This window comes from Patiria miniata, unplaced genomic scaffold, assembly GCF_015706575.1.
Source record: "Patiria miniata isolate m_02_andy unplaced genomic scaffold, ASM1570657v1 HiC_scaffold_24, whole genome shotgun sequence".
NCBI lineage: Eukaryota > Metazoa > Echinodermata > Asteroidea > Valvatida > Asterinidae > Patiria > Patiria miniata.
In genome coordinates this window covers 13,397,478-13,422,440 of record NW_024037063.1, presented here as the reverse complement: position 1 = coordinate 13,422,440, position 24,963 = coordinate 13,397,478, and the positions used below count along the sequence as shown (strand labels likewise).

At 44.7% G+C, this 24,963-nt stretch overlaps 1 protein-coding gene across 3 annotated transcripts; it reads left to right on the top strand.

Moving 5' to 3' along the window:
- The first annotated feature begins 261 nt into the window (after positions 1–261).
- Positions 262–23,665, top strand: LOC119731845. 3 transcript variants are annotated; one of them, XM_038205127.1, is made up of 11 exons: positions 262–1,045; positions 6,084–6,188; positions 13,622–13,721; positions 15,166–15,299; positions 16,328–16,415; positions 16,587–16,653; positions 17,227–17,427; positions 19,071–19,223; positions 20,055–20,330; positions 21,845–22,300; positions 23,272–23,665. In XM_038205127.1, the coding sequence occupies exons 3-11, from the start codon at positions 13,647–13,649 to the stop codon at positions 23,574–23,576; spliced, it is 1,755 nt and encodes a 584-aa protein (XP_038061055.1). In that variant the 5' UTR covers positions 262–1,045; positions 6,084–6,188; positions 13,622–13,646; the 3' UTR covers positions 23,577–23,665. The 3 variants fall into 3 exon arrangements, with proteins under 3 accessions (XP_038061055.1, XP_038061056.1, XP_038061054.1); XM_038205128.1 differs by having other exon boundaries at positions 17,224–17,427; positions 20,061–20,330; XM_038205126.1 differs by having other exon boundaries at positions 17,224–17,427.
- Positions 23,666–24,963: the final 1,298 nt, after the last annotated feature.

The window sequence follows — 24,963 nt, the reverse complement described above, 5'->3', positions numbered from 1 at the left end:
TTCAATCGGTTGATATGAAGACAAAAGTTGGAATATTTTCGTTTAGTTTGCCTCTCAGTGATTCAGAAGTAGGAGGCGAAGCCGAAGCCGAAGCAAAGGCTACAAACATTGATTTAACGAATACAGGTCAGCTCGTACGCGAGGAATATTCCTCCACGATTTAACGAAGTACCCACACGTATACCTACGCTGCACTGTCATATAAAAGCGCTCGCCGGCCGGCCAGCGCAACTACTAGTACTAGTACAGTCTGCTAACGTAACGCGGATAGCATTGGCAGATCATGGAGGAATATCAAGCAAATTATACACATGTAGCTAGCTAGTCTGAGCTCGGTCGAGCATGGAGGAAGGAACACACAATCTGGCATGTCTGAGTATCGCTCGTTATTTTTGAATCTCAGAAAGTTGACTGGACATTTATTAAGGTTGTTTTCCTAGATGTTAAAGATGTTTTCCTAGCTAAGCCCCGGCCCAAGGGCTGTCTTAAATTGGGATGATGATGTTTGATCATTGTGTTTATAGCTCCATGGTTTGATGGAGAAGTTCATCAGGGAGCTTGTTCAAGTCCACAATCATGACAATCGTCTAGTTTGGGAAGCAACTTTTGTGGAAACTGGAAGCGTACTCGGTAGTGAGCCTGCCGACTTTTCTGCGACGTTGGAGGGTTGGCCATTGAAGATTTTGCTGCATGTCTGTGACACTTGAATGGACTAGATGTTCTTTGGTAGTCCCTGTTTAATACGATACGAATCTTGCTGCTGGACTCTTTACTTTTTCCAGTGAGGTGGTTTGATCATGCTGATGGATCCCACACTGTGGCTGCATATATTCTAACTGGTCGAGTTATCCACGGAGCCCAGTCACCTGCGCCAGACTATTAGTGATTACTACTAGCAAGCTCGGCCATGAAGAAAACAAATTGTATAGATGGGTATTCGTATAGATAGTAGGCCTAGGCCTTCTCATATTTTCGTACCTCCTGTATTAAACCGAGAGCCCAGAAGAGATACAGTCACAGTGGGGCTAGTCAACCGGCCGTGTTGGTGAGTCGAGTGCAATAATTAAGGGGTGTACTGGGGCGCTAGCCCCATAAATGTGGCCTATTTACTGGACTGCCTCCGTAAACATAGGCCACACATCCACATGTACAAAAATCGTGTCGACTTTGCCAAATTTTGATTTTCACATTCAGGCTTAGTTTGTAGGATTTTTTTGCTTTAGAAGCATACTCACCCACTTTATAGGCTAGTCATAAAGTGCTGCCTTTTTCAGATGTCTAATTATTGTGAAATTTCATGTTGAAATTTTGATATGCAAACGTGTAAAAATGAATCTGGAAATTTCACGAAAGAAATACATCTGAAAAAGACAGCACTTTCTGATTAGCCTATAAAGTGGGTGAGTATGCTTCTAAAGCAAAAAAATCCTACAAACTAAGCCTAAATGTGAAAATCAAAATTTGGCAAAGTCGACACGATTTTTGTACATGTGGACGTGTGGCCTATGTTTACGGAGGCAGTCCAGTAAATAGGCCACATTTATGGGGCTACTGGGGCGCTAGAACTCCTTTTTTGACATTTGGGACTCTCATGCGGAGCATCATACAGTCTGACTAGCTTGAGTAACTCCAGCTGTGTTCCATATTCGTTACATGTGAATGAATATGGAACATGTCGGCTAGCAGCTGGAGTTACTCTAGCTTGAGTAACTCCAGCTGACATGCTCCATATTCATTCACATGTAACGCTGGAGCAATTCCTTCCTCCATGGCTGGAGGAAGGCCTGTGCGTTTCCATGTGGTAGCAAGAGACCCTAAAAAAATGGCCTCTCCCAAAAATTGTTCATTTTCACCTCTAATATCCCACCCCAGAGTTCACCCACATACCTCATAGTTTCAGCAGTCATTTACGAAGCCTAATGATCGACTTGAAACAAGACCTCAAAAAAAAAACGTGAAAAATCTTGACAATTTCGGTGGCTTGTCCGTAAAAATACGCCAGTTCCAACGGCTGTCTTCCATTTTGTTTTGCTAATTATATTAATGTATGCATGACGTGTGACATCAAAAAATCGGCGCGCGCGCGATGTATGTGGGTACCACACCGCTTTCAGGCGTCGCGAGTGAGTTCAATTTTCGTCTGGTGCGTTGCCGTGGAGAGCATTCTCGTTGTCTTGCTTTCCGCGACAACGCACCAGACGAAAATTGAACTCACTCGCGACGCCTGAAAGCGGTGTGGTACCCACATACATCGCGCGCGCGCCGATTTTTGATGTCATACGTCATGCATACATTAATATAATTAGCAAAACAAAATGGAAGACAGCCGTTGGAACTGGCGTATTTTTACGGACAAGCCACCGAAATTGTCAAGATTTTTCACGTTTTTTTTGAGGTCTTGTTTCAAGTCGATCATTAGGCTTCGTAAATGACTGCTGAATGTATGAGGTATGTGGGTGAACTCTGGGATGGGATATTAGAGGTGAAAATGAACAATTTTTGGGAGAGGCCATTTTTTTAGGGTCTCTTGCTACCCTACCACATGGAAACGCACAGGCCTTCCTCCAGCGTTACATGTGAATGAATATGGAGCATGTCAGCTGGAGTTACTCAAGCTAGAGTTATGCTATACAGTCTGAGTGACAGTAGTTCTAGGAGGAAGGGGTGTGTACGCGTGTGTGCGGCATGTATCTCGGCGATCGTGTAGCGTAGGGCCCCTGTTTTCATGGTTTTGTTTTGATCAAATTGGAGTCAAAATGTTTTTTATGGCTAAAATTTAAAAAATCACATTTAGGCGAAGTAAAAAAAACAACCATGTTTAGCGTCCCCGCCCGCTTCCTTTTTAGAGGCCGCCTCCTTTTTTTTTTTTTTTTTTTTTTTTTTAAAGACAAAAATTGATAAATTTTAACGATCTCTGACGAAAGAAATCGTATTTTTAGACTTTTATACCGTGTATAAAGCTGTGGAAATAGTCAATGAGTCCAAGTGGCGGCCATTTTGAAAAAAGCTGGTAACCATCTTGAAAAATAGCCCGGCTACCGTTGTCTTGAAAAATGTGTCGGGCGGCCATTTTGAAAAGAAAAAAAAAAAAAAAAGGGCCTCCTCCTTCCTTTTTGTCAAAGCGGCAGGACGCTAAACATGTTTTTTTTTTTATTTTGCCTTATATTCAAAAGTAGACCCGTGAACCTGGCGTTGTATATAGCCAGGTTCACGGGTCTAAATCAAAAGCAGACTTCTCAATTCTAATGACACCCGTTTTGCAATTTTGAACAGTTTCTTGAGGTAGAAATCATGATTTTTCGCCAACTAGTTTAGTCTAATAACTTTAAAGCGGAATTTGTTTCCTTAAGTTAGGAACCGGGCCCTACACTACACGATCGCCAGGGGCGATCGTGTAGTGTAGGGCCCGGTTCCTATAAGGGAACAAAATCCACTTTACAATTAGGAAAGATTTCCATATATACGAAGTTCACACAACACTCTGTGAACAAACCCTATGAGAATGAGAGTGGACTGAAAAATTTTAAGTGTTTTTTAAGAAAATGCTTGTATTTTTTCACTGCTCAAATTGACTTTGATGACATGAAATTGCTATCTGGGGGCTTGTTAGGCAATACAGAGGAAAATTAGTGAACTTCGCTTATGGTTATCTTGCCTAAAATTATTGGACCTAGATTAGAGGGCAGGGTTTTGATTTTTGGGGGGAAATTTTGGGGTAAAATAACAATGACAGCGCGGCGACAACATGCGACCTGAAAATAAAGATGGCGATCACTGCGCGATGTACAGTGAGCACGCACGGCGCGCTGAATCGCAAGGCACAAACCGCACAGGAAAACCGTGATTTCTACCCCAAGAATCTATTCAAAATTGCAAAATGGGTGTCATTAGAATTGAGAAAAGTCTGCTTTGGATTGTAAAGGTGATTTTTGAGGAATGAAAAACGTTTATGACTCTAATTTGATCAAAACAAAACAGGGGCCCTTCACTTCACAATTGCCTGTATCCTATCCTATCCTATCCGTATCCTATCCGGTGATGTGACTAGTGTAGCAAGGGGTGATGGGTGCTGTTTCAGGTCAACTTGGTCCGTGACCAACTCGGTCCGTAACCATCCTGGTCCGTAACCAACTCGGTCCATTACCAACTCGGTCCGTAACTGGCTCGGTCCGTAACCAACTCGGTCCCTAATCGGCTTGGTCCTTATAATTATATGAAAATGTACGCAAAATCATTGCATTTTCTTTATCGTTTGTCTGTTTCTTACGCCGATTTCTCGGCCAGTATTAAGCTTCACGGATTTGGGATTTGATTTAGTACTAGGGCCTCTCAACCGGTAAATAATAATTTATGTAAAAATGGAACGCTCCACTAAAACACATTCTGAATCACAAACCATGGCCGGCTCTGTGGCCATGCGCGGCGCAAACGATGTCACCGGCACCGTGACCGTGGATATGACCATTAACTAATGAAGATCCATGGGAACTTGGGACCCTCACGCGTTGACCGGCTGGCCCCTGGTCCTAGCTGGGCCGGCAGACGCGGTCAAGTTGACCGGCCGGTGCTGGGGGTACAGCGCAGCTAGCAGGCAGGCCTGCGGGCCGCGCCGGGCGCCACGCTATAAATTCTGCTGATCGATCGACAGCACTGAAAAAAGCGGCAACATTCTCGACCCTCTTTCTTATTTAAAATAAAGCAATTTAACAAAAAGTAACAAGAAAGAATTTAACAAATATTTATGTACTTAAGACATCATAAAGGATTCCATGAACTAAGTCTAAGATTATTTCTAATGGGATTCCGTCAAACGTTTGAAAGATTTCCAGCAATAAACGTACCCCAAACGTACAAGATTATTGAAGGTCACGATCAATCATCGATTGACGCGAGTTGCATTTTTTTCCCACTTAGTGACCGGAGTAGCCTACGTAAATACGGAGTGACTGTATGAGACTGGTTTGCCGGCATGGCCTTCCCGTGGTACCGGGTACAGGTACCGGGCCGCTGGGTGACCGATGGGCCGTGCCGGCAGCCTGCCTAGCCTCGGCACACATAGGTCATGTAGGTCGTGAGTGAAACTTTTATTTCAAAATTCAGTTTGAAACCCCATAAGCTACATGTATATCCCTGGCCCGAGCCGGTTATAGGCCTACCAGTAACATAGCCTAGAAATCCACCTAACAGAAACAAAAGTGCTTACAAAGATCAGTTTGAAGTAAGGAATTTAAAAAAACACGCGCTCGAGATTGTTTTGCTACAACTTACTAGAAAATAAACAAACTTTTTTGTGTACATTTTCCTATATGGATCGAGTCAGTTACTGCCCAAGTTGGTTACGGACCGAGTTGGCTACGTACCAAGTTGGTAACGGACCGAGTTGGTTACAGACGGAGTTGGTTACGGTCTTACGGACCAAGTTGACTCGGACCGAGTTGGTTACGGACCGAGTTGACCGACACCCACTCATGTGCATAGTCGATGTCGGTGAGTGGAAGTCCCAGTATAAACTAGGACTCCACGAATCACCTTTTTTAACATTTGGACACTGCCGGGCGATAGTAGAGTCCTAGGATCAGATCATACCTCTATTGCGAGTACTCCTAGAACTATGGGTATTACACATTATGTGTAATACCCATAGTTCTAGGGGTATATCGCGAGTGCCATAAATCAAATTCCAATTGTTTTCATCGAATGTCAGAACTCGACCGTTGAGACAACTTGACTCGGGACAGCTCGACCGGTAAATTCAATCAGTAAATCGTGACTTATCACCAGAACCATTGAGTATTTTTGTCATGTACGATGAAATTCATTCAGAATGTATTTTTCAGGTTTAACATAACGTTGAGACAACTCGACCATTGAGGCAACTTGACGGTGGAGACAACTCGACCGTTGAGACAACTCGCACACCGTAGGCCTACTTTAATTAGGTCAAATACATGACGATATGTAGAAGTATTCCAATATTTAAGCTTTTAATAGGAACTCTTTACGTATAAACAAAATAAATAACATTCATATACATGTATGTAACATGCCAAGCCTTCAACTGAAAATTGTACTTTTTATTGCAGATTTGTCGAGGAATTCCAGCAAATACAGCATATCAATATCCTGGGTGAAATTTACCTGTTGATAATTCAGCAAGAAGTTGAAGTTACACTACCCACTGTTCCCTTGTGAGTACTAGTGGTTTACGTTGTAAATACCTTGAGTGAGAGTGACCATATGCCTTCATTAACCTAACCGCCCTGAATCCTCCAAAATCCTTTTTGGAAATTGAAGGAATTTGCAGGATTGAGGTTACATGGCAAAAGTGCGTTGCTGATTTCGGAGTACGCACTGTGTCAAGGTCTTGGGCCCAACCTTGTGTTGTTTATGCTCAGCCGTGCATAAATTTAGTCCTTGATTATACTTGACATCCTCCGCGCTGCTCCAGGATGTCACTGCCTCTGCCTCAGCCTATTGACAGTCATAGCCGGAGGATTTTGCAGGATTCAGGCAGTGGTCACCCATCCATCCATGGACCATATTCAAGAAATAGCGGAGGAATTTGCAGGATTGAGGCTATATGCTATTTTTCCATGAGGCCAATTGGAGGATTTTGCAGGATTGAGGCTACTTCCTAGCAAAAAGGCCTAGGGAGGTAGGGTTAAAAAGAGGAAGGCAAATCAGAGAGTCTACTTCACTCTACTTACCTGTAGAGCAACACTACTTATGCATATTCCCCCTACCGGCAGGTATTTTCGCTAAGAGTTGTATACAATAGCGCCCTCTGGCGCCCTACCCATAACACCCCGCGGCATGCGTGCCTCGTGAGCGTCCTCTTTTCTCTTAGCGGCAGGTCGGGTAGGACGTGCGTGAAATAGCTCGCTGTTTGCCTCGTCATTTACTACCCTTTTTTGCGTTTAAGAGAAGTATTTAATAATAGAGTTAATAAAACAACAGTTTGTAGAGTTTTCATCATCTTCTTGGTTGTATTTATTTGATTATTTTGCAGCGTTTGGGGAGGGCCGATCTGTCATTAACCGTTAGGGATAGCTCTCCCACGGGACGGACCGAGTTCTCGGGGGACTCTGCCGTTAACGCTCCGACGTTACCGCGGCAGCAGTCTCTCGTCCGGCACCCTCAGCCACAGTCGGCTGGGGGAGTTGGCAGTTCCGCCGATCAGTTAAGGGGACCTCGGTCGCCTTCTCCGGTCGACTCGGGCGGAACACCCAAACTAAAGGCACACTCCGGCAAGGTTCCCCTAAAACATATCTCCTGTGCCGGAGCAAAGCCTAAGAAGGGCCGTCAGGGCAAGCGTGGCTCGGCAACGAGCGCCGCTTTGGCACCTAGCCCTCCCCGATCACGGGGCAGCCCGAGGGGACTAGCCGTCACACTTCGGTGGGCTCTAGTCACCCGTGCCCTCCCGACACAGTGCCGAACACCACTGGTTGTCGGGATGGGCTATTGCATGGGCTACCGGTCCGTTCAGTGCTCGCTCAGCCCACGGGGCCTGAGGCGCTGTCGGCCGGGTGCATTGTGAGCGATACGGAGCCGGTCGCCCCGGGGGATCCCGGGCCGACGGCCCCCGTGCCATCTCGCTCAGAGGGACTACTCTCATCATCGGAATTTTTCCGTTGTTCGGGGGTCCCGGTGTCCCAGGTGTTTTCCGATTTTTCCCCGGACACACCTCGGGTCGTTCTTCTGAGAAGAAGAAGAAGGCTGCACGTCGATCGCGCCGTTCTTCTTCGGGGTTTGACGACTCCTCTGACCGGTCCCGCCGGGGCAAACGCTCCCGGGGGGAGGACGCGGTTTCTAAAGCAGATTTTCTGCAGGCTTTTCAGTCGATTTCCGATACGCTATCGGCTATGTCGGCTATGTCGGCAGGCCGCCGGGCGGGCCCTATTGGGGGGCCCCCTGCAGCGGTGGACTACGGCCCACAACCATCGGTTGTTGGGCCCACATCGCAGTATTCAGTCAACGGTCACGCTTGTGTGGCCCGGGAACAGAGGGACATACCGCACACAATTAGTCGTGCTGCGGCGTCCCTGCCTGCGGTGTCCCTGCCTGCGGTGAGGGCTTCACAGTCGTCGTTCGTTGGCCACGGTTGGGTGGCCCAGGCACAACGGGATATACCACATATGGTTGACCGTACACCGGAGGCCCGGCCTGCAGCGAGTGTCTCGCATGCATCGGCCGTGAGCACAACGGGGTACATGTACATGTACAAAAATGAAAAAACACATGTCCGTACATGTACATGTTCATGTATACCACACATGGTTGCGCGCTATACCGGAAGCCCGGCCTACGGCGAACGGGACTTCTCATTCGCCAGCCGTGACAACGGGACCTACCGCACACAGTTAGCCGTGCGTCAGGATCCCCGCTTGTGTTTAGTCTTCACCATCTGCATAATATTATGTACGATGTATGTCTATTATCTCCGAGGGTGTTGCCCAGCCACCACCGCGTGGTTCTGTACAACTAGCCCCTCCAGACGGCTCTCAGTCATCGGGGTCATTTTGGCCTTCGCATTCGGCTGATTCATCCGATGATGACGGAGAATCAGACCAGTTACAATGGCTGTCAATCGCGGAAACGAAATTCCGTTTGCTGCAGAGGACATTACACGGGTACTTAAATTACCCTCCAATGACAAGGTGTTCCCCACACCTCCGTTGGATCAAATGTGAAACACATCGACAACGGACAAAGTGGTGTCCATTTCTCAGGCAGGAACGGATTATTTATTTATTTATTTATTTATTTATTTATTTTTTTTCTAATCCGGGCGAGTTTATTGAACCGGTCCCACCGCGGCATACGCTACCGTGATGAGGACTCGGTTTTTCGGCCCACTCATTACAAGCCTTGCTATGTTCTCGGCTTTATTATCGGTCATATACGTTTTATACACGTACATGTATTGTCAGGCGGGCACGTTAATGAAACGTCCGTCTTAGTTCAGTTGTGAGCCGTGAACTCTGTAGCACTCTACATTAATCACGGTTGGGTGACTCAAGGACAATGGGACACGCCGCGCAGTGCTTACCCGTGCGGCGGTGTTTCTTGCTGTACTGAGATCGCTACATTTTTCATGCACATTGTACATGTGTGCATTACTTGTGTATGCACAATGTACACTGTCCATTGTCTCCGAGGGAGTTGTTCAACGACTGACCGTGGCCGTGTGCAACGCATCCCTCCAGATATATTTACGGTTCTCGTTTACGGGGTCTATTCGACTCTTGCAGGCATGTTGTGGACCACATTCGATAGATTGTGCCTGTGTTCAAACTGCCTGCTGCTCTTCAAGCAATAATGTGATCATTACCGTTTTCCGTTAGCGAAATTCGGTATTTTTTTGTCACATCTTCCCTCTTCAATGCAGCTAAGCACAAGCTGCCAGCAGTAGAGGGACCCCATTATTCAAGCGGCTCTTCGTAAATAATACTCGCAGAAGCTTGAATACACTTTGCAGTACATGTAGAATAATAAAGTGGGCTCGGCGATACGCGTTCAGCCTCCCTCTTTACCCTCATGAAGTACCATAGGTTTAATGTTTTTATCTTGACTCGACAGTCTTAGCGGACGTGTTGACTGCTATTTTCTTTATCAATTTCACAGTCTGCACTCAGTACTCTATAATTTTACACGAGTGCAGACCCTAGCAATCTTGGCCCGCCGGGGTAACATGATTGATGAACTGTTTCTCCCGTCAAAGGGCGCCCGCCAAAGATTCGAGTCCCACCTTTTAAGTTTTTAACGGACAAAGATATTTTCCTTTGCGGTGGATATCGATGTCTACATCCATATTGGTCGATGTCGACTACATGTGGGCCAGCGCAGGTGAAGAACAAACAGTTGTTTGTTTTCTCAACTGCATACCTCTTGAAGTTTGCCCAGATGATTTTGTGTGGGCCGTGCTAGCAACATTTTCTGTACGCCATGCCACATAGGATAATGTAACAACGATTTCGGTTCGGCTTCAGTTGTTTTGATGATTTCCATAAATGACCTACCTGACTCATGACGACCTCTACCCATCTGTCTCGTAGGAGCTCGTCAGAGAGACTTTGAGGCTGACATCAATACCATCGGGCCAGCACAGTGTTGGGCCCGTCTTGTATTTCCCTTGGAAAGATGTTGATGAGATTTAGTCGACTGTCTAACACATCAGCATGGGGAATGAGCCCTGGCCGGAAGGGTACATGTATACAACTGCATCTCATTTTCAGGCCAGAGCACTGAGAATTTCACGGTTTTCAAACCAAGATTCTCGCTGCAACTTCATGGTGGCTCCATCCAGCCTTTTTTCCGCCTCACTCCTGGCCTCTGCTCAGATAGTAAAGGCGATATGACTGCGCCGTGGAAACAAAAATTGGTGGCATTCACCTATTTGCTTGTATCGGCCCAGTCCTCACTGCATTCAGTGCAGGCCATGACCTGACTTGTGCAGTACCTCCTGTGGTTCGGCGTTGCCAACCTCACAAGGGTGGGCCTCTAACAGATTGCAGCCTATCTCATTAACTGTCATGGCGAACATGTTACCCTGCCAGTTAACTGCCCACCACACGCATCTAGTGGCGGATTGGTGAGGCCCTGTGTGAGCATCATTCAAGTTCCATTAACATACTTGAGATGCTGGCAGTCTCGGAGAAACTGCGATGTTACTTCTATATTCGATGTTGTAGTTTACAGTTGTAGCCTGCACACCTGTGTACACTCACTTGAGAAATACCCCATTGGGGTTTTTCCCTCCTAGCTTCTTGCTTTCGACGGTCCTCCTCCCAAGCAAGGACAACTAACCACATGTCAATCTGACTTGTTTCATGAACTAGTTACAGATTTCCAGGCTAATGCCTGAGGGTTCCTGACCCTTATACATGGCACGCGAATACGATGGTGATGAAGACGGACAGGCTACTTATATACACCTTCCTGTCGTCTTTCTTTTATCCCTCGGGTACTTAATCAACTGGAGCAGAAGGATGACAAAGTCCTCTTCTTAACTCCATGTTGACCCCATTGATTGGTTTCCAGGGTTATAACCATTCCCTTGGTGCACCAGTGGGAGGTACAAATGTTCTTCCGAGCAGAACAATATTCGGTTCCAGCACAGCTTGGGTTTCCTTCACCCAGCTCCGCAGGAATTTCTCCTGATGTACTAGATGCTGTAAAGCTCTCCTGTTCACATCAGACCTTTCTCAAACAAGCTATGGCTTTTACAGCCTGTACTTGAGGGACTTCTAACATGACAGTAGATTACTTAATGTTAGTCAGTTGAACGTCCGTGTCAGTTAACTTAGGGGGATGTTTTAACACCCCTGAATTGCAGGACCTCTTCAACACCTTATCCAAAGGTGTTATAGGGATCTTTAGAGTTCTGTGAACCAGTGAACAATTTCACATCTGTTTCATTGGTTTTCTACGGTTGCCTTTTTTTTCTTCTTCTTTTTTGTAAGCAGTTGTTACTTCGTGGTATACATGTAGTAAAGAACTGTTTTCTGTATAATTGAGACGGACCACATCTGATGGGAACCGAGTGTGCCCATCCGATTCCTACGGGAGGATTTTTGTTTTTTAACCAAGAATGTCGGAGTCCTCTTTACCTCCGGACATCTTTGTTCTAGGCATCAAATCATTGTCCACTCCAGATGGAAAATGTTGGTGCCACTCATGACTTTGGCGTCTGATCCCTAAGGAAGGTTTTTTGAGCTAAGACGGTCGGAGTCCTCTTTGCCTCCGGATGTCTTTGTTCTGGGCATCAAATGATTCTTGTCCGTTTCAGACAGCGACTTTTTGTGCTGATCATGACTTGATGTCTGCTCCCTAAGGAGGGATTTATACTAAGGACTGTCAGAGCCCTCTGGGTCTCCGGACGTCTTTGTTTTCGGGCATCAAATCATTCTTGTCCAGACGCAGAATGTTTGGTGCCAATCATGACTTTAACGTCGTACATTAGCTGCACTGGGACGCTTTGAATCGGTCACTTGCAGTTACAAATGTATTTGTCACGACAACCCTGCCATACCAACAGGCTTCTCGCGACACGAATATGTCATGACAACCCTGCCATACAAGCAGGCTTCTCGTGACATGTTTTTTGTCATGACGACCCTGCCATACAGGCAGGCCTTTCATGACATGTAGTTATCATGGTGACCCCACCATACCTGCAGGCTCTCATGACAAGATTGCCTGAAGGTTGGCTACGGTCATCCATGAAACCACGGACGTATCAACGGCAGAATCCGTGTGATTGGTCCGCATGCACAAAATAAAAGGCAGAGCATGGGAGAACAGTGTTGAGGGCGACTGACTGAGCCCCACCATGTTCTCAAGACATTTTCAGACTGGGGACCTCCCCAGCATTGGTGTCTCCTAACTTTGATTCTTTATTGAGCTCTGTACATGTACATGTGCATATTATAGTGTCTATATGTACCATGTCATGATGTTTTGCCTTTCATGATAATTTTTATTTTGTGTGCCCCACCGAACTCTTATGTGTAGGTATCGGTGGGCTGTAATTCATTACGTGTGATTCCCAAAATCGGGGATCACATCTCTGTTGGCATGTTGAGGCTACCATTATGACTAATGTCTTTATCATGCCGACCTTTTTGGGCTGCCTTGTCCACCCACATGTGGAACGACGGGCCCATCCAGGGTTTACGCGTATTGTTACGTGCCCCTGTGAAAGCACAATAGCATCTCGCATGACCCACCTCCTTGACGGTGCTAGTCTATGCATAAGTAGTGTTGCTCTACAGGTAAGTAGAGTGAAGTAGACTCCCCCCCCACAGAAGTGTGGTTGGGGTCTACGAACGAATACTTACCTGTAGAGCATCCCTCCCCCCTACCCCACTCTTCTCGATGCCTTGGGTACTTTGTTGTATTCCGACTTAGCGCTCGAGAAAAGAGGACGCTCACGAGGCACGCATGCCGCGGGGTGTTATGGGTAGGGCGCCAGAGGGCGCTATTGTATACAACTCTTAGCGAAAATACCTGCCGGTAGGGGGAATATGCATAAGTAGTGTTGCTCTACAGGTAAGTATTCGTTCGTAGACCCCAACCACACTTCTGTGGGGGGGGATTTTAACCGCTGGCACATCGTACAAAAACTTAAACTACAGAGGCAATATTTCCCTATTTTAGGGAATGACAAATAACGTGAATTTCAAATAGTCTGGAGTAAGGTCACACATGTGTATAAAAGCAGCCAAAAATGCGGATGAGATTTCAGCTTATAAACTGAAGCAGGTGCAGAGAATTTGCACGAATAGAAAGTTTTTTTAAAAGTTGAACAAAGAAATTGACTGGAACAGGGTTTGAACCTTCAACCTCCAGATTGCCATTCCTGTGCTCTCTGGAAATGTTGACTGACTTGTGGTGCAAGGGCCCTGGAATTAAAACAATATTCAAGGGCCCAGTGACTTACACCAGCTGCATAATTAACTGGGAACATCCAGTTCATTATGTGGTGGCTGCCAGCGAATATGGGGCGATCCAAATCAACCTACATGTAAGTAAGAGATTGTGACTCATTTTTGTTGTATGGATATGTTTTTTGGGGTGCTGATACAACAGTAACTCTCTACACAAAATTCCTCAACCTCAGATTTAACATCGTGGATGAGCCCAAGATGACAAAGACGATGACTCTACTATTCTACACCGTTACCATGGCCATGGTAGTGACTGTGTTATCACTGCGTGAGGTAGGTTAATCATGAACAGAACCTCCCAATAATCTTAGGTAGCAGTGAGCATCTCAGAACTTGGAGTTACTTTTATGACCTCATTCCTGCAAGTACCGGTACAAGAGAATGAAAACCCATTTTTATGTTTCGAACTCAGTCCCATTAAGCTGACGAAATGTCATTCTTATGTTTTCTGACTCGTCTCAAGACAGCTGATTGTGATACCGATACTTTGTTAAAGATGCGCAAGATTTGATTTATGTAGGAACTATGGGGTAAAACACAACGACGATGACAAAACACATGACTAGAAAATGAAGATGGCGACATTGCTAAACAACCATGTCGCTGATTGGTGTTTCTGTAACATGATCTCTGATTGGTTGAGAATGATAGAGGGTGAAGGGTTACTAGAACTGTAGAAAAACAGCCAAAACCACAAGCTGTTTCAAAGACTGTTCAAAATGTCGAGACCTTATTCTCATCTCCGGCTCTCTTCAAAAACAACATTTCCTCACAAAAGGGATTTGTCTATGATATACCCACAAACCTACCTCCCTACAGTCACATACATGTACTTTTTTTTTTTAAGTAAATAAAAAACCCTGACTGGGCATGATATTGGCACCCTGGCAGGGTGATGGTCAATTTAAGAGGCAAAGACACTGCAGGAATGCAAAGTCAGCCTGAGCCATGATACTTTTTTTGATTTAAGTATTTAAAAGTCAATCCAGTCAGTAATTACCAGTTTTATTTGTTTCTTAAAATATATTTAAGGCCTCGACATTAACCACGGCCACTGCGGCCATTGGCCGCATGTTCTGCCGAGTTGGCCGCAAATGCCCCTTCAACATATGCACAGTTCGCGGCCAACTTGCTGGCCAGCATGACCTTTTTATTCACGACACATGTACTGATACGTATCAATTATTAATAAACATGTACAGAAACCAAAACCTAACCAAAAGGTAAAAAAATTTTTACAATCGCTAAATTCGGATAAAACCTCTGTTGTTTTTCCCCAATCGCGCTCACCAGCTGAAGTTCACCTTCGCATTAGACACTATGCGCATGCATGCCGCATAGCACATGTATCGTAATATGCATACATAATGCAGTGCAATCAGCACCTACACGTGCTTCCCGCATGGGGGTACAAATCTATGGCCCACTATATTAAATGTAGGCCTTTGCACTATGCAAAACCTATGGATTACTAAGTTGGCCTCGGTGCCCCTTCACTTGGCCTGGGTGCCCTTTGAAATTTTGATAATACGGTCAAAGTGGCCCGCCCCCCTTTTTCTTAATGTCGAGGCCTGTTAAATTACATTGAGTTTGATGTCTCATGTGCGATTTGGCGACTGCATGGTGTTGCATTTTTGAAGTTTGTGTTGGGTTTATTTGTAACATACCGTAGCCTTGTCAATTTGTTTAATTCTGGGACTTGTTCTTTTCTTTATAGTGTGAACAAACAGCAGGTGTGGTTCAGTTTCCTTACGTATGTTTGGATAACAGATTGGTCAACCCGTGTTTTCAAGGAAGGCACCTCAGGATAGCACAACCAGAATGTGTCGGGGAGGTGGACGAGGACAAGATGTGAGTAATTGCTCAGTCACATACCGTACAACTACATGTACCGGGCACTTGTAGTTTTCCAAAGATCCATCCACATAGCCCTGCCATATGACGTTTTGACAAATCAATGTTCGACGTGATTGCATAAATGATTCGCATGGCTCAAATGTGCGTTTGGCAGTGGGAGAGGCACACATGTTAATTGTTGCCCATGTGCACAGTGGGAAGGGCTTAATGGAACGAACGGTCTTTTGCATCATTTTGTCGCAGAGCTGACATACCGACGAATAAGCGGAAAGCCTGTTTCAAGTAATTTGCTTATGAGGTTGGACATTTTTCTGGGCATTGTATTTTACCCTTTGTGTTTCGGTAATAACCCTTTTGGTGTATATTCAAAATAAAAGAGGTAGTATCCATCAGGTCACTTATTTAATCAGAGAAGTTGTGCGATATGATTTTATTTGATCGTAAACGTACATGTCTTCATCAGTTTGTCAAATTACAAAAATCTCTAATAGCTGGTTGTTCTTCACACTGTTTGTATGCTATTCGTCAATTTGCCTGATCGCACGCGCGCGCGCGATCCGACAAACTGACGAATAACATTCGTTGGTACCTTGATGCATACCTTACATTAGCTGGTTACCAGCGCAATTCCGTCTTCGTCACTCTGTCAGATTATGGATTTGTTATTGTGACTGATTCACCACAGGGGGGCTCTGAATCTCAAAATCCAGACAAGAATTAAGAATTTTAGCATAAATACCGGTACTTGAAGGAGCAACCTTTATAAACCCCAAAAATAACAAAATCTCAAAATTGCCAAAATGGTCGATTCGCCACCCCCACATGCCCCAGTAAAATTGAGAAAAAAATCACTCAGGACTCGCACCCATGACCTCCGCCTTTCTTGTTCATACGTCTTACCACTCAACATGCTCAAGCACCGAGCTGTTTAAAAACAAGGGGATTAGTTTTACCTGAGATTTTTTGCAGTTTTTTAAGTTTCCTCATTCGAAATGAAAGACACTTCGCCACTCCTTTTTCAGCTGTGATAAATGCACAACTGGATTCATAGAAGGCAGCAACTTCTGCAATGAATGTAACCCGTGGACTGAGTGTGGGCCGGACGAAATGGTAAGTGACAACAAAAATCTTTTCACCCAGGATGAACCTATAGCTGCAGCAGAAACATGAGGCCCAACTTTTGATTTATGCAATTTATTTCTTATATTTTTGCACAGTGTTTGTTGATACACATATTTTGTTATAAAACCCGAATGCATTGCTTTATTATTCTCTTCACAGGAAGACCCAGAGAATCCACCCAGTGCAATAAGAGACCGTACTTGTATTCGGAATTCAGCTCCAACAGGTTAGACTAAAAAATATGTGAAGAAGAGAAACAAGTTTTGTAAATATATTTTTTTTATTGGGATATTCCAAAGTACCAGCTGCAACTGCGTGCTGGGCCAGTAAAAAGTTGCCCAAAGAGCGCGCCAGTCAACATTTGCGGCGGTTAAGATATGCGGCACATGAGTGTTTTCCAGTAAGCTTTTTATAGCTGTAAAGGGCTTTAACCTCCTAAAAGGATGTGAACGCTGAACCGCCGTCATCAAAAAAGTTACCGTCGACAAAAAGTAGCACCTCTCAATAATGCGCTGCAACTTTATGATAACAAAACACAACAGTTGTGTGTGTATGTGCATAGTTTTTTTTTTGTTTTCGAATATTTACACCAGCAAAAAGATATTTGAACGTTCAGCGGATGATCAAATATTCGAGTATTCGGTATATCTAGGACAGCACTAATTGCAAGTTATTTTGACTACTTTAATTCAGACTACTTATTCCAATAATAGTGTGTCTTTTTGCTTAAAAGCTTATTGAGATTGAAGCCCCATCTCTGCAGCATGTTTTTTTTCTAAATCAATTTTATCTTTAGTAGAATCCTCATCTCACAGCCCGCCCTCTGATGTCACCACTCAACCAACTTGCCCATCCTGCCCAGATTGCCCGACATTGGATCCATCAATCACCAGTACAGTGGATGGAGCAGAGGGGCCGGGTACATCCTACGTACCACTACCTGACAGTGACATTAGCACCGCTCCTCAAGGGGGTACATCAACCGTCGGCCCCCTGCCAAGTATATATTCCAGAATATTCCTTTCCTTTTCCTATACCTTTTTTTACCCCTCAGCCGAGAGGCTCGAGGGGTATTGTCATCGCCTACGGCGTCCGTCCGTATGTCTGTCAGGGCGTTCTGACCATACCACCCTTGTGGGGTGATGTTCCTTTCAGGACACATCACCCCACTTTTTTCACAATAGAAAAACATCACCCCAGAAGGGAATCTTTAGAAAAAGGGATAATGGGAACACAATGCTATCACCCCACAATTCCGTCTGGCTGGAACGGCCGTCTGTCCGTCCGGGCAGCTTAGTTTCCGGATGATAACTTAAGTTAGACATGTTGTTTGGGATTGTAACTTCGGTAGGGGGTTGCCCTTGGGAGTAGGCAAGTTGATTTGGTTTTGAGGTCAAAAGGTCAAAGGTCAAGGTCACCGTGGTGAGTTAAAGGTAAATGGTTTCCGGATGATAACTTGAGTTAGAAATGAGATTTTGGTGTCTAACATTGGTAGGGGGTTACCCTTGGGTACAGGCAAGTTGGGAATGGTTTGGGGGTCAAAGGTCAAGGTCACTGAGGTGAGTTAATGGTTTCTGCATAATAATTTCAGGTAGACATGATATTTGAGTTTAGAATGTCAGTTTGCCCTTTTCGACAAACTTCGGCTGAGGGGTTTCAACAGCAACTCTTTCTTTTTTTTGTGGAAGGGGGTGCAGTTTCAACGAGCTTGAGCCCATGTGCTTGTGGCGCTTAGTCTAGGGGATAGGCGTTGTTATGCACGGTTTGCAATGCGATAACCTGCGGCCGCGATAACCCGTTGCCATGTGAGGGCACTATCACGACCAACCAATATCTCCCACATACGGACTTGTCAGAACAACGTCTAGGGAAACTTGTATTGGTTGTGTAATGCGCTCTCACCTGTTTAGCCTATTACATGCAGCGCGGAATTTAAAAAAAAATTATATTAGTCCCAAGCAAACTCTCAAATTTCTTCCAGCGCAATAAAAGATGCAGCAAGGCCTTTGTGCAACTTCTTTTGTTATGTGTAGTATGTGTGGGACTGAAAACGGACCGTAATTGCCTGCAGAAGTCACGCATGTGCACTAGTTTTCTCCATTTGGGGGGGGGGGGGGGGGAGATTTCGGCATTTTCCCCATATGATGTTATGACAAGTCCGTGAGTGATATTGGTTGTGATAGCGCCCTCTTGTGGAAACGGGTTATCATGGCTGCAGGTTATCGCATATCAAACCATAACAACGTCTAGCCCCTAGACTAGTGGCACTGAGTATTTTACAGCATTTTTGGGAAAGAGCCCAAAATAGTACCTGGCACTCTGTTGTCTACCTAAAACAGCCAGCTCTTGAAACCCATTACAGCCAGCTATTGAAGGCAAGGCCGGAGCCATAACACAATTTTTGGGGCCCAAAACATTTTTTTGTGGGTCGAATGTATAGCTTTGTGGAAGTTGTTTTGGGTGCTATATGCAGTTTCTACCTTTGCTGCAACATTGCTGTGAAAAAAAATTTGTTTGGGGGGGGGGGGCATGGCCCCCTTTTCCTCACAGAGACAATACTGACCTGAATGATACATGAAGCTGTTGAAACTTTGAGATGATGTGTCATGAGTTTCTTTTATTTTTTTCATTTGTATTCCACAGGGGGTGTGGATAACAATGATATAGACGCCTGGAAAGGTACTGCCATTTCTTCTATCATTCTGAACATCATCCAGTTTATCATCTTGTGTGTGGTTGTATGGAGATGTTGCCAACGTAAACGTAAACGTATGCGTAAATGTCCAAAACACGAAGGTATGTTCCATTTTGTAAGTTTGCACAGAATGCTGAAGATTTGCTTAGCTGAAAAAAAAAGAAATGGACAAAGGTGGATACAATGAGAAGACAAGTGTAGTGGCAGGCTAGTGGATGCATAATGGTAACTGTGGCACCTGTAGTTAGGGAGAAAGGGGGGGTCCAAAGGGGGGTTCAAGTGCCACATTGTTTGTTAACAGTCGCCTACATGCATGATTTGAGAGCATCCAAGAGGAATATTAGCTCTGATTCGCTGGTTTCAATATAATATCTTTCATATAACAGTCATGCAACTACATGCGTCTCAAAATAAATATACAGATGTTAGCATGGCGTTCTTCGTATTTTAAAAAGCTCATTGTTAATGTGGCCCACCTTATTCCTGAACAATTTATAATTGAGGCTAAGGCATGTAAAGCTTGATATTATGAATATTCAAATGTTTTATTGAACACAAGTGCGATTAATCAAATACTAATATATTTGAAAATGCATAGCACTACTTCAGGCAATTCCCTTCTATTTAGGGAGTGTCTCAAAAGTTGGAACGCTCAGAAATTTCTTACTAGAATGGTGTGTCCCCAAACTGAAATTCTCTGGCGTTCCATTGGAAACAGGGAACATTCCGTTGTAACGACAAAATCTCTTTGCAACAGATTGCGCATTCCACCAGAACGTTCTGAGCATATTGCGATACGACGGCCCAGTTTCGAGTATTAACCCATTTTTCCGTCAGGAAAAATGGCATTCCCGGCAACCGTTTTATGTTCCGATGGAACCAACATCATTATGGCTTTCATTTTTGGATAATCTGACATTTTTTTTTTGCAGGTGCAGTAAAGTACAATAAACAGAATGGTTGTGATATAGAACAAGGTCGTCAGGCACAGCCGCCTGATCCAATACTTGATGCTGTAGATTGTCACCAAGAGCCACAGAACAATAACCCCGATTGCGGAGCTGCACTGGCAGGCATTGGCTCTGGCCAACCCTGTGTCTTGAATGTCGACTTGCCTCCAGAATCGTCTGAAGGAGCAACTACCAGAAGTCCTGAAGCTGCCCCCAACCTTGGGAACCCTACTGTCACAAAAGCCACACCTCCAAAAAGTAAGAGGATGCTTTTCTTATTGTCCTTCAATTCAAACTAAGGCAGTGTCCAAACCATGACTTTGTCTGCAGCTTCATATACCTTAAGTAGAGAACCCTTGGTTATTAGTGTGGCTCCTTTTATCAAATTAACTCTTTCGCTACGGCGAGCCGCTGACGGCGGCTCATACAAATTGTACAGGTCGTACGGAGAGCCGCTGGCAGCGGCTCATTTGCGTCGCTATGAATAAACAGGATGTCCCCATGACGTGGGCCATATCTACATAATTTATATCGTATAACCTCTGACCCTAGTCCGAGCCGCTGCCAGCGGCTCTCCGTCTGGCTGGGGTGCGCTTTTTGTTATTGTGAGCAGTTTGTTTACGGAGATACATTCAAAGATGGCGGCGCCCACATCGACGCTCGGCGGAATTTTCAGCTTTGAATTACGTCCAGTTGGGACGAAAAAGGTAAATTAAATTCCGTAGCGAAAGAGTTAATGTGTGGCCAAGGTTTGGAGTACTTTCACTTGCTTCCAACAGTGAACATTTCAAAGTATTCCACAACTAGAGACAAGCCAATACCTGAGCTTACAACCTGAGAGTTTGGAGTTTCGCCCCAAGATTTAAATGTTTATCCTCTTGAATGGGTCAGAACCTACATTTTGAAAATTTTGCATGCACTTTCTCTAAACTAACCAAAAGAAAGAGCAAATTGAAGAATTATTGCTTTTTTTTCCTTATAATTTTTATGTATGTTTCGTTTTGTGGCAAAAACCAAAACTGTCCTCAGTGAATGCCTACCGTGCAAGGGTTTGTTGCCCTCAGGAGATATCAAATTAAAAACTACAGTGTCCCATTATTTTCCTACAATGTACAGATCAGAGTTGTGGATACTTGCACAAAGTTTGGTTTTGTCAGAATTTCAATTCATGGCCCCTGTAAGAGGTACATGTATCTTCATCTTGGCTCTAGTTTACCAATAGTGATCTACGGGGCGAGTCAAAAAAAAATGAAACCAAAAGGTTGGGACTTTTGTTTTATTGAAGTTCTGCATGTAGCACTTTCAAAATCTAGGATATGAAAGCCCAGTTTACCAGCTTTCTTTTAGTAGAAAAATCATTCAAATCACTTGTGTACTTTTCAAGTTACGGAATTTTAAACACAACCACCGTTTTAAGGTTCTGTCCACGGATCACAAAAAAGGTGTGCGTTCTTTCAGCAAATCGAAAACAATTCACACACATCCCTATGTGATTTCTTTTAGTTTTGTTGAAAGAACACTATCTTTATTTGTGATCCGTGGACAGAACCTTAAAACGGTGGTTGTGTTTAAAATTCTGTAACTTGAAAAGTTCATGAGTGATTTGAATGATTCTTGTACTAAAAGAAAGCTTAGGAATTGGGCTTTCATATCCTACAGTTTGAAAATGCTACTACAGAACTTCCCTAAAACAATGGTCCCCCAACATTTGGTGTTTTTGTTTTACTCACCCTGTATAATTGGATCAAATGTCTGCCCCTACCAATCCACAGGCACTGATCAGCCAGAAGGGGCCAACAACATTTCATCGTCGAGTGAAGACGCTCCTTTCGCAGACGAAGTTTCTTTCGAAGACGAGACTTCGCCTTCGTGTGGCCCCCAGGAAGCAAGGGCTGACAACGATGCAGCTGGCAGCCGCAGAGTGTCATCATCTCCTCATCGGCGAAGGGCTCCCCCAGCGAGGGACGGCTACAGTGTCGGGGGGGATACACCAAGTCAGCAGCCGCTGTTGCGTGGCAACGACACAATAGATAGTGAAATTCCAACAAATGAGTTCCAGCAGAGCGTGCCTGCAACGAACATTACTAATCACATTGGAGACAGCGCAGAGTCCTTGCAGAGTCGGCCAAACGGCACTGCAAGGCATGAGGCACCTACTGCACCATACAGGAAAAGTCCAGCAACTTCACCTTCCTACAGTGCATTTGAGAAAGCAGAAGGTCCGTGTGGTAAGTCCTAAATGAAGTGCTATAGAGTACCAAAGAGTGATAACTCTGTCTTTCCTTCTGGTTCACACACTCATTTGCGTGTTGATTTCGAAAGGTCTTTCTCAAATGATGTCACTGCCTACAGATTGTCACGTTCATCGGCATTTTTGTGACGCACATTGGTTGTGCTGCACCGTATTTCAAAGACATTTCAAGCAAAATCTGTGCGTTTAGAACATTTTGCACACTGTGTGCACACTTACCTGATGGTGTTGAATATGCATTTGAATTTTCCTACGAAGATGGCGTCGTATGAGAGGGGTCTATTACTTAATCAGGGTGCGCAAACCAGAATATGCAGGAAAACTTGAGTGTTTTATACAGCTAATATCCATGAAGTCAAAATGGCAGTGTCTTCATTTTTATGTCAAAATGAGCGGCAGAGCTGTAAATACCACTCAAATGCAAGGTCACAATGTTGGGCCTATTGCTTATTTTGTTGATAATTTTTTTGCAAGTGTGGGGGAACTCATACTGCACAGTTAAATGTGAATTTTATTTTCAAGACCTTTTTACCGCATCTTGTGCATTGTACAAATGCACAAATATTTATAACTCTCGTGCAGATAGTTTTAATGTTGTTTAATAACACCAACAATCACTTGCGACAACAAGCTCAATATAAATGTTTCTTCAAATAGTACTCCATTCACTTAAAGGGAATATATAACATAGACACAATGTATGTATTTTTGGCTGTTATTTCCAAAATTGATTTGATTTGGGGGTTAGTATTTTGTAGAAAATATTGCTACATTGACTTGTTTAAAGTTGTGTGCTCCTAGATGCTTGAACAACTAAGAAAAACAATCATGTTCTTGTAGTCTGGATCCCTGATCCCACTTAACTTGATATGGAGCAATGTATAGAGGTTATATATTTGAGAATGCAGCGAAACTATTCTAGTTACTGTTTTTTCTTTACACTTTCAGAAATGACATCGATCTGTAGTGAATGGCATATTGACTATGTCAAGGACAACATCAACATCAAAACTCACGTAGATTTCTTTGCCAAGCTTGGTTTGAGCAAAAAGGGCTATGAAACAACGATGTATGACAACAGGAATGAGAAAACCCGGGAACAGGTCAGGCACGTTCTCCTTGATGATTTCATTCAAAACGAACACAATCCTTCCATCGACAGACTTCTTTCTGCATTGGAAAGGAGTGGTAACAATGATGTCAGCAGGGGGTTCAAGGTAAAATTCAGTGTCACCAGCAGTGCAGGATCTTAAAGTCATCACATGGTTGCAGTGCTGTACCGACTCCATATAGTCCATCACAAGTAACAAGGGATAAACATTCCGCCCCCCCCCCTAAGATCTCGGCACATGCATAGAGCAACTCTTCATGAACATACCCAAGAAATTTCATGACTAAAGGTCAAACGGTCTTGCAGCCAGTGCAGTGTGCATGGTGCAGTATGCATGGGGACTGCTGAGAGAGTGGTAGAGCCTCCCTCCTTGAGAAAGACTGCTGCAAGGAACCATTAAAGCTGGCCAGCTTTTGAAACTTGACAAAAGCTGTGCAAAGCACAGGCACTGTGCAGGAACTGCAAGGACACTGTCTGGCAGCCAGTGCAGTGTGCATGGTGCAGTATGCATGGGGACTGCTGAGAGAGTGGTAGAGCCTCCCTCCTTGAGAAAGACTGCTGCAAGGAACCATTAAAGCTGGCCAGCTTTTGAAACTTGACAAAAGCTGTGCAAAGCACAGGCACTGTGCAGGAACTGCAAGGACACTGTCTGGCAGCCAGTGCAGTGTGCATGGTGCAGTATGCATGGGGACTGCTGAGAGTGTGGTAGAGCCTCCCTCCTTGAGAAAGACTGCTGCAAGGAACCATTAAAACTGGCCAGCTTTTGAAACTTGACAAAAGCTGTGCAAAGCACAGGCACTGTGCAGGAACTGCAAGGACACTGTCTGGCAGCCAGTGCAGTGTGCATGGTGCAGTGTGCTTGGGGACTGCTGAGAGTGTGGTAGAGCCTCCCTCCTTGAGAAAGACTGCTGCAAGGAACCGTTAAAGCTGGCCGGCATTTGATACTTGGAAAAGCTGTGCAAAGAACAGGCACTGTGCAGGAACTGCAAGGACACTGTCTGGCAGCCAGTGCAGTGTGCATGGTGCAGTATGCATGGGGACTGCTGAGAGTGTGGTAGAGCCTCCCTCCTTGAGAAAGACTGCTGCAAGGAACCATTAAAACTGGCCAGCTTTTGAAACTTGACAAAAGCTGTGCAAAGCACAGGCACTGTGCAGGAACTGCAAGGACACTGTCTGGCAGCCAGTGCAGTGTGCATGGTGCAGTATGCATGGGGACTGCTGAGAGTGTGGTAGAGCCTCCCTCCTTGAGAAAGACTGCTGCAAGGAACCATTAAAACTGGCCAGCTTTTGAAACTTGGAAAAGCTGTGCAAAGAACAGGCACTGTGCAGGAACTGCAAGCTGTGTTGTGTGTGTTGCAATGGAGGCAGATGAGAGTGTAGTAGAGCCTCCCTTCTTGAGAAACACCCGGTACTGCTGCAAGGAACCATTAAAGCTGGCCAAGAGTACAACTCAATGGGGCCGTGTCGTAAGTCCAAAGCCTCATAAGTCCGACGCCTCGTAAGTTCAATTTCAGCATTATGAGGTGTCG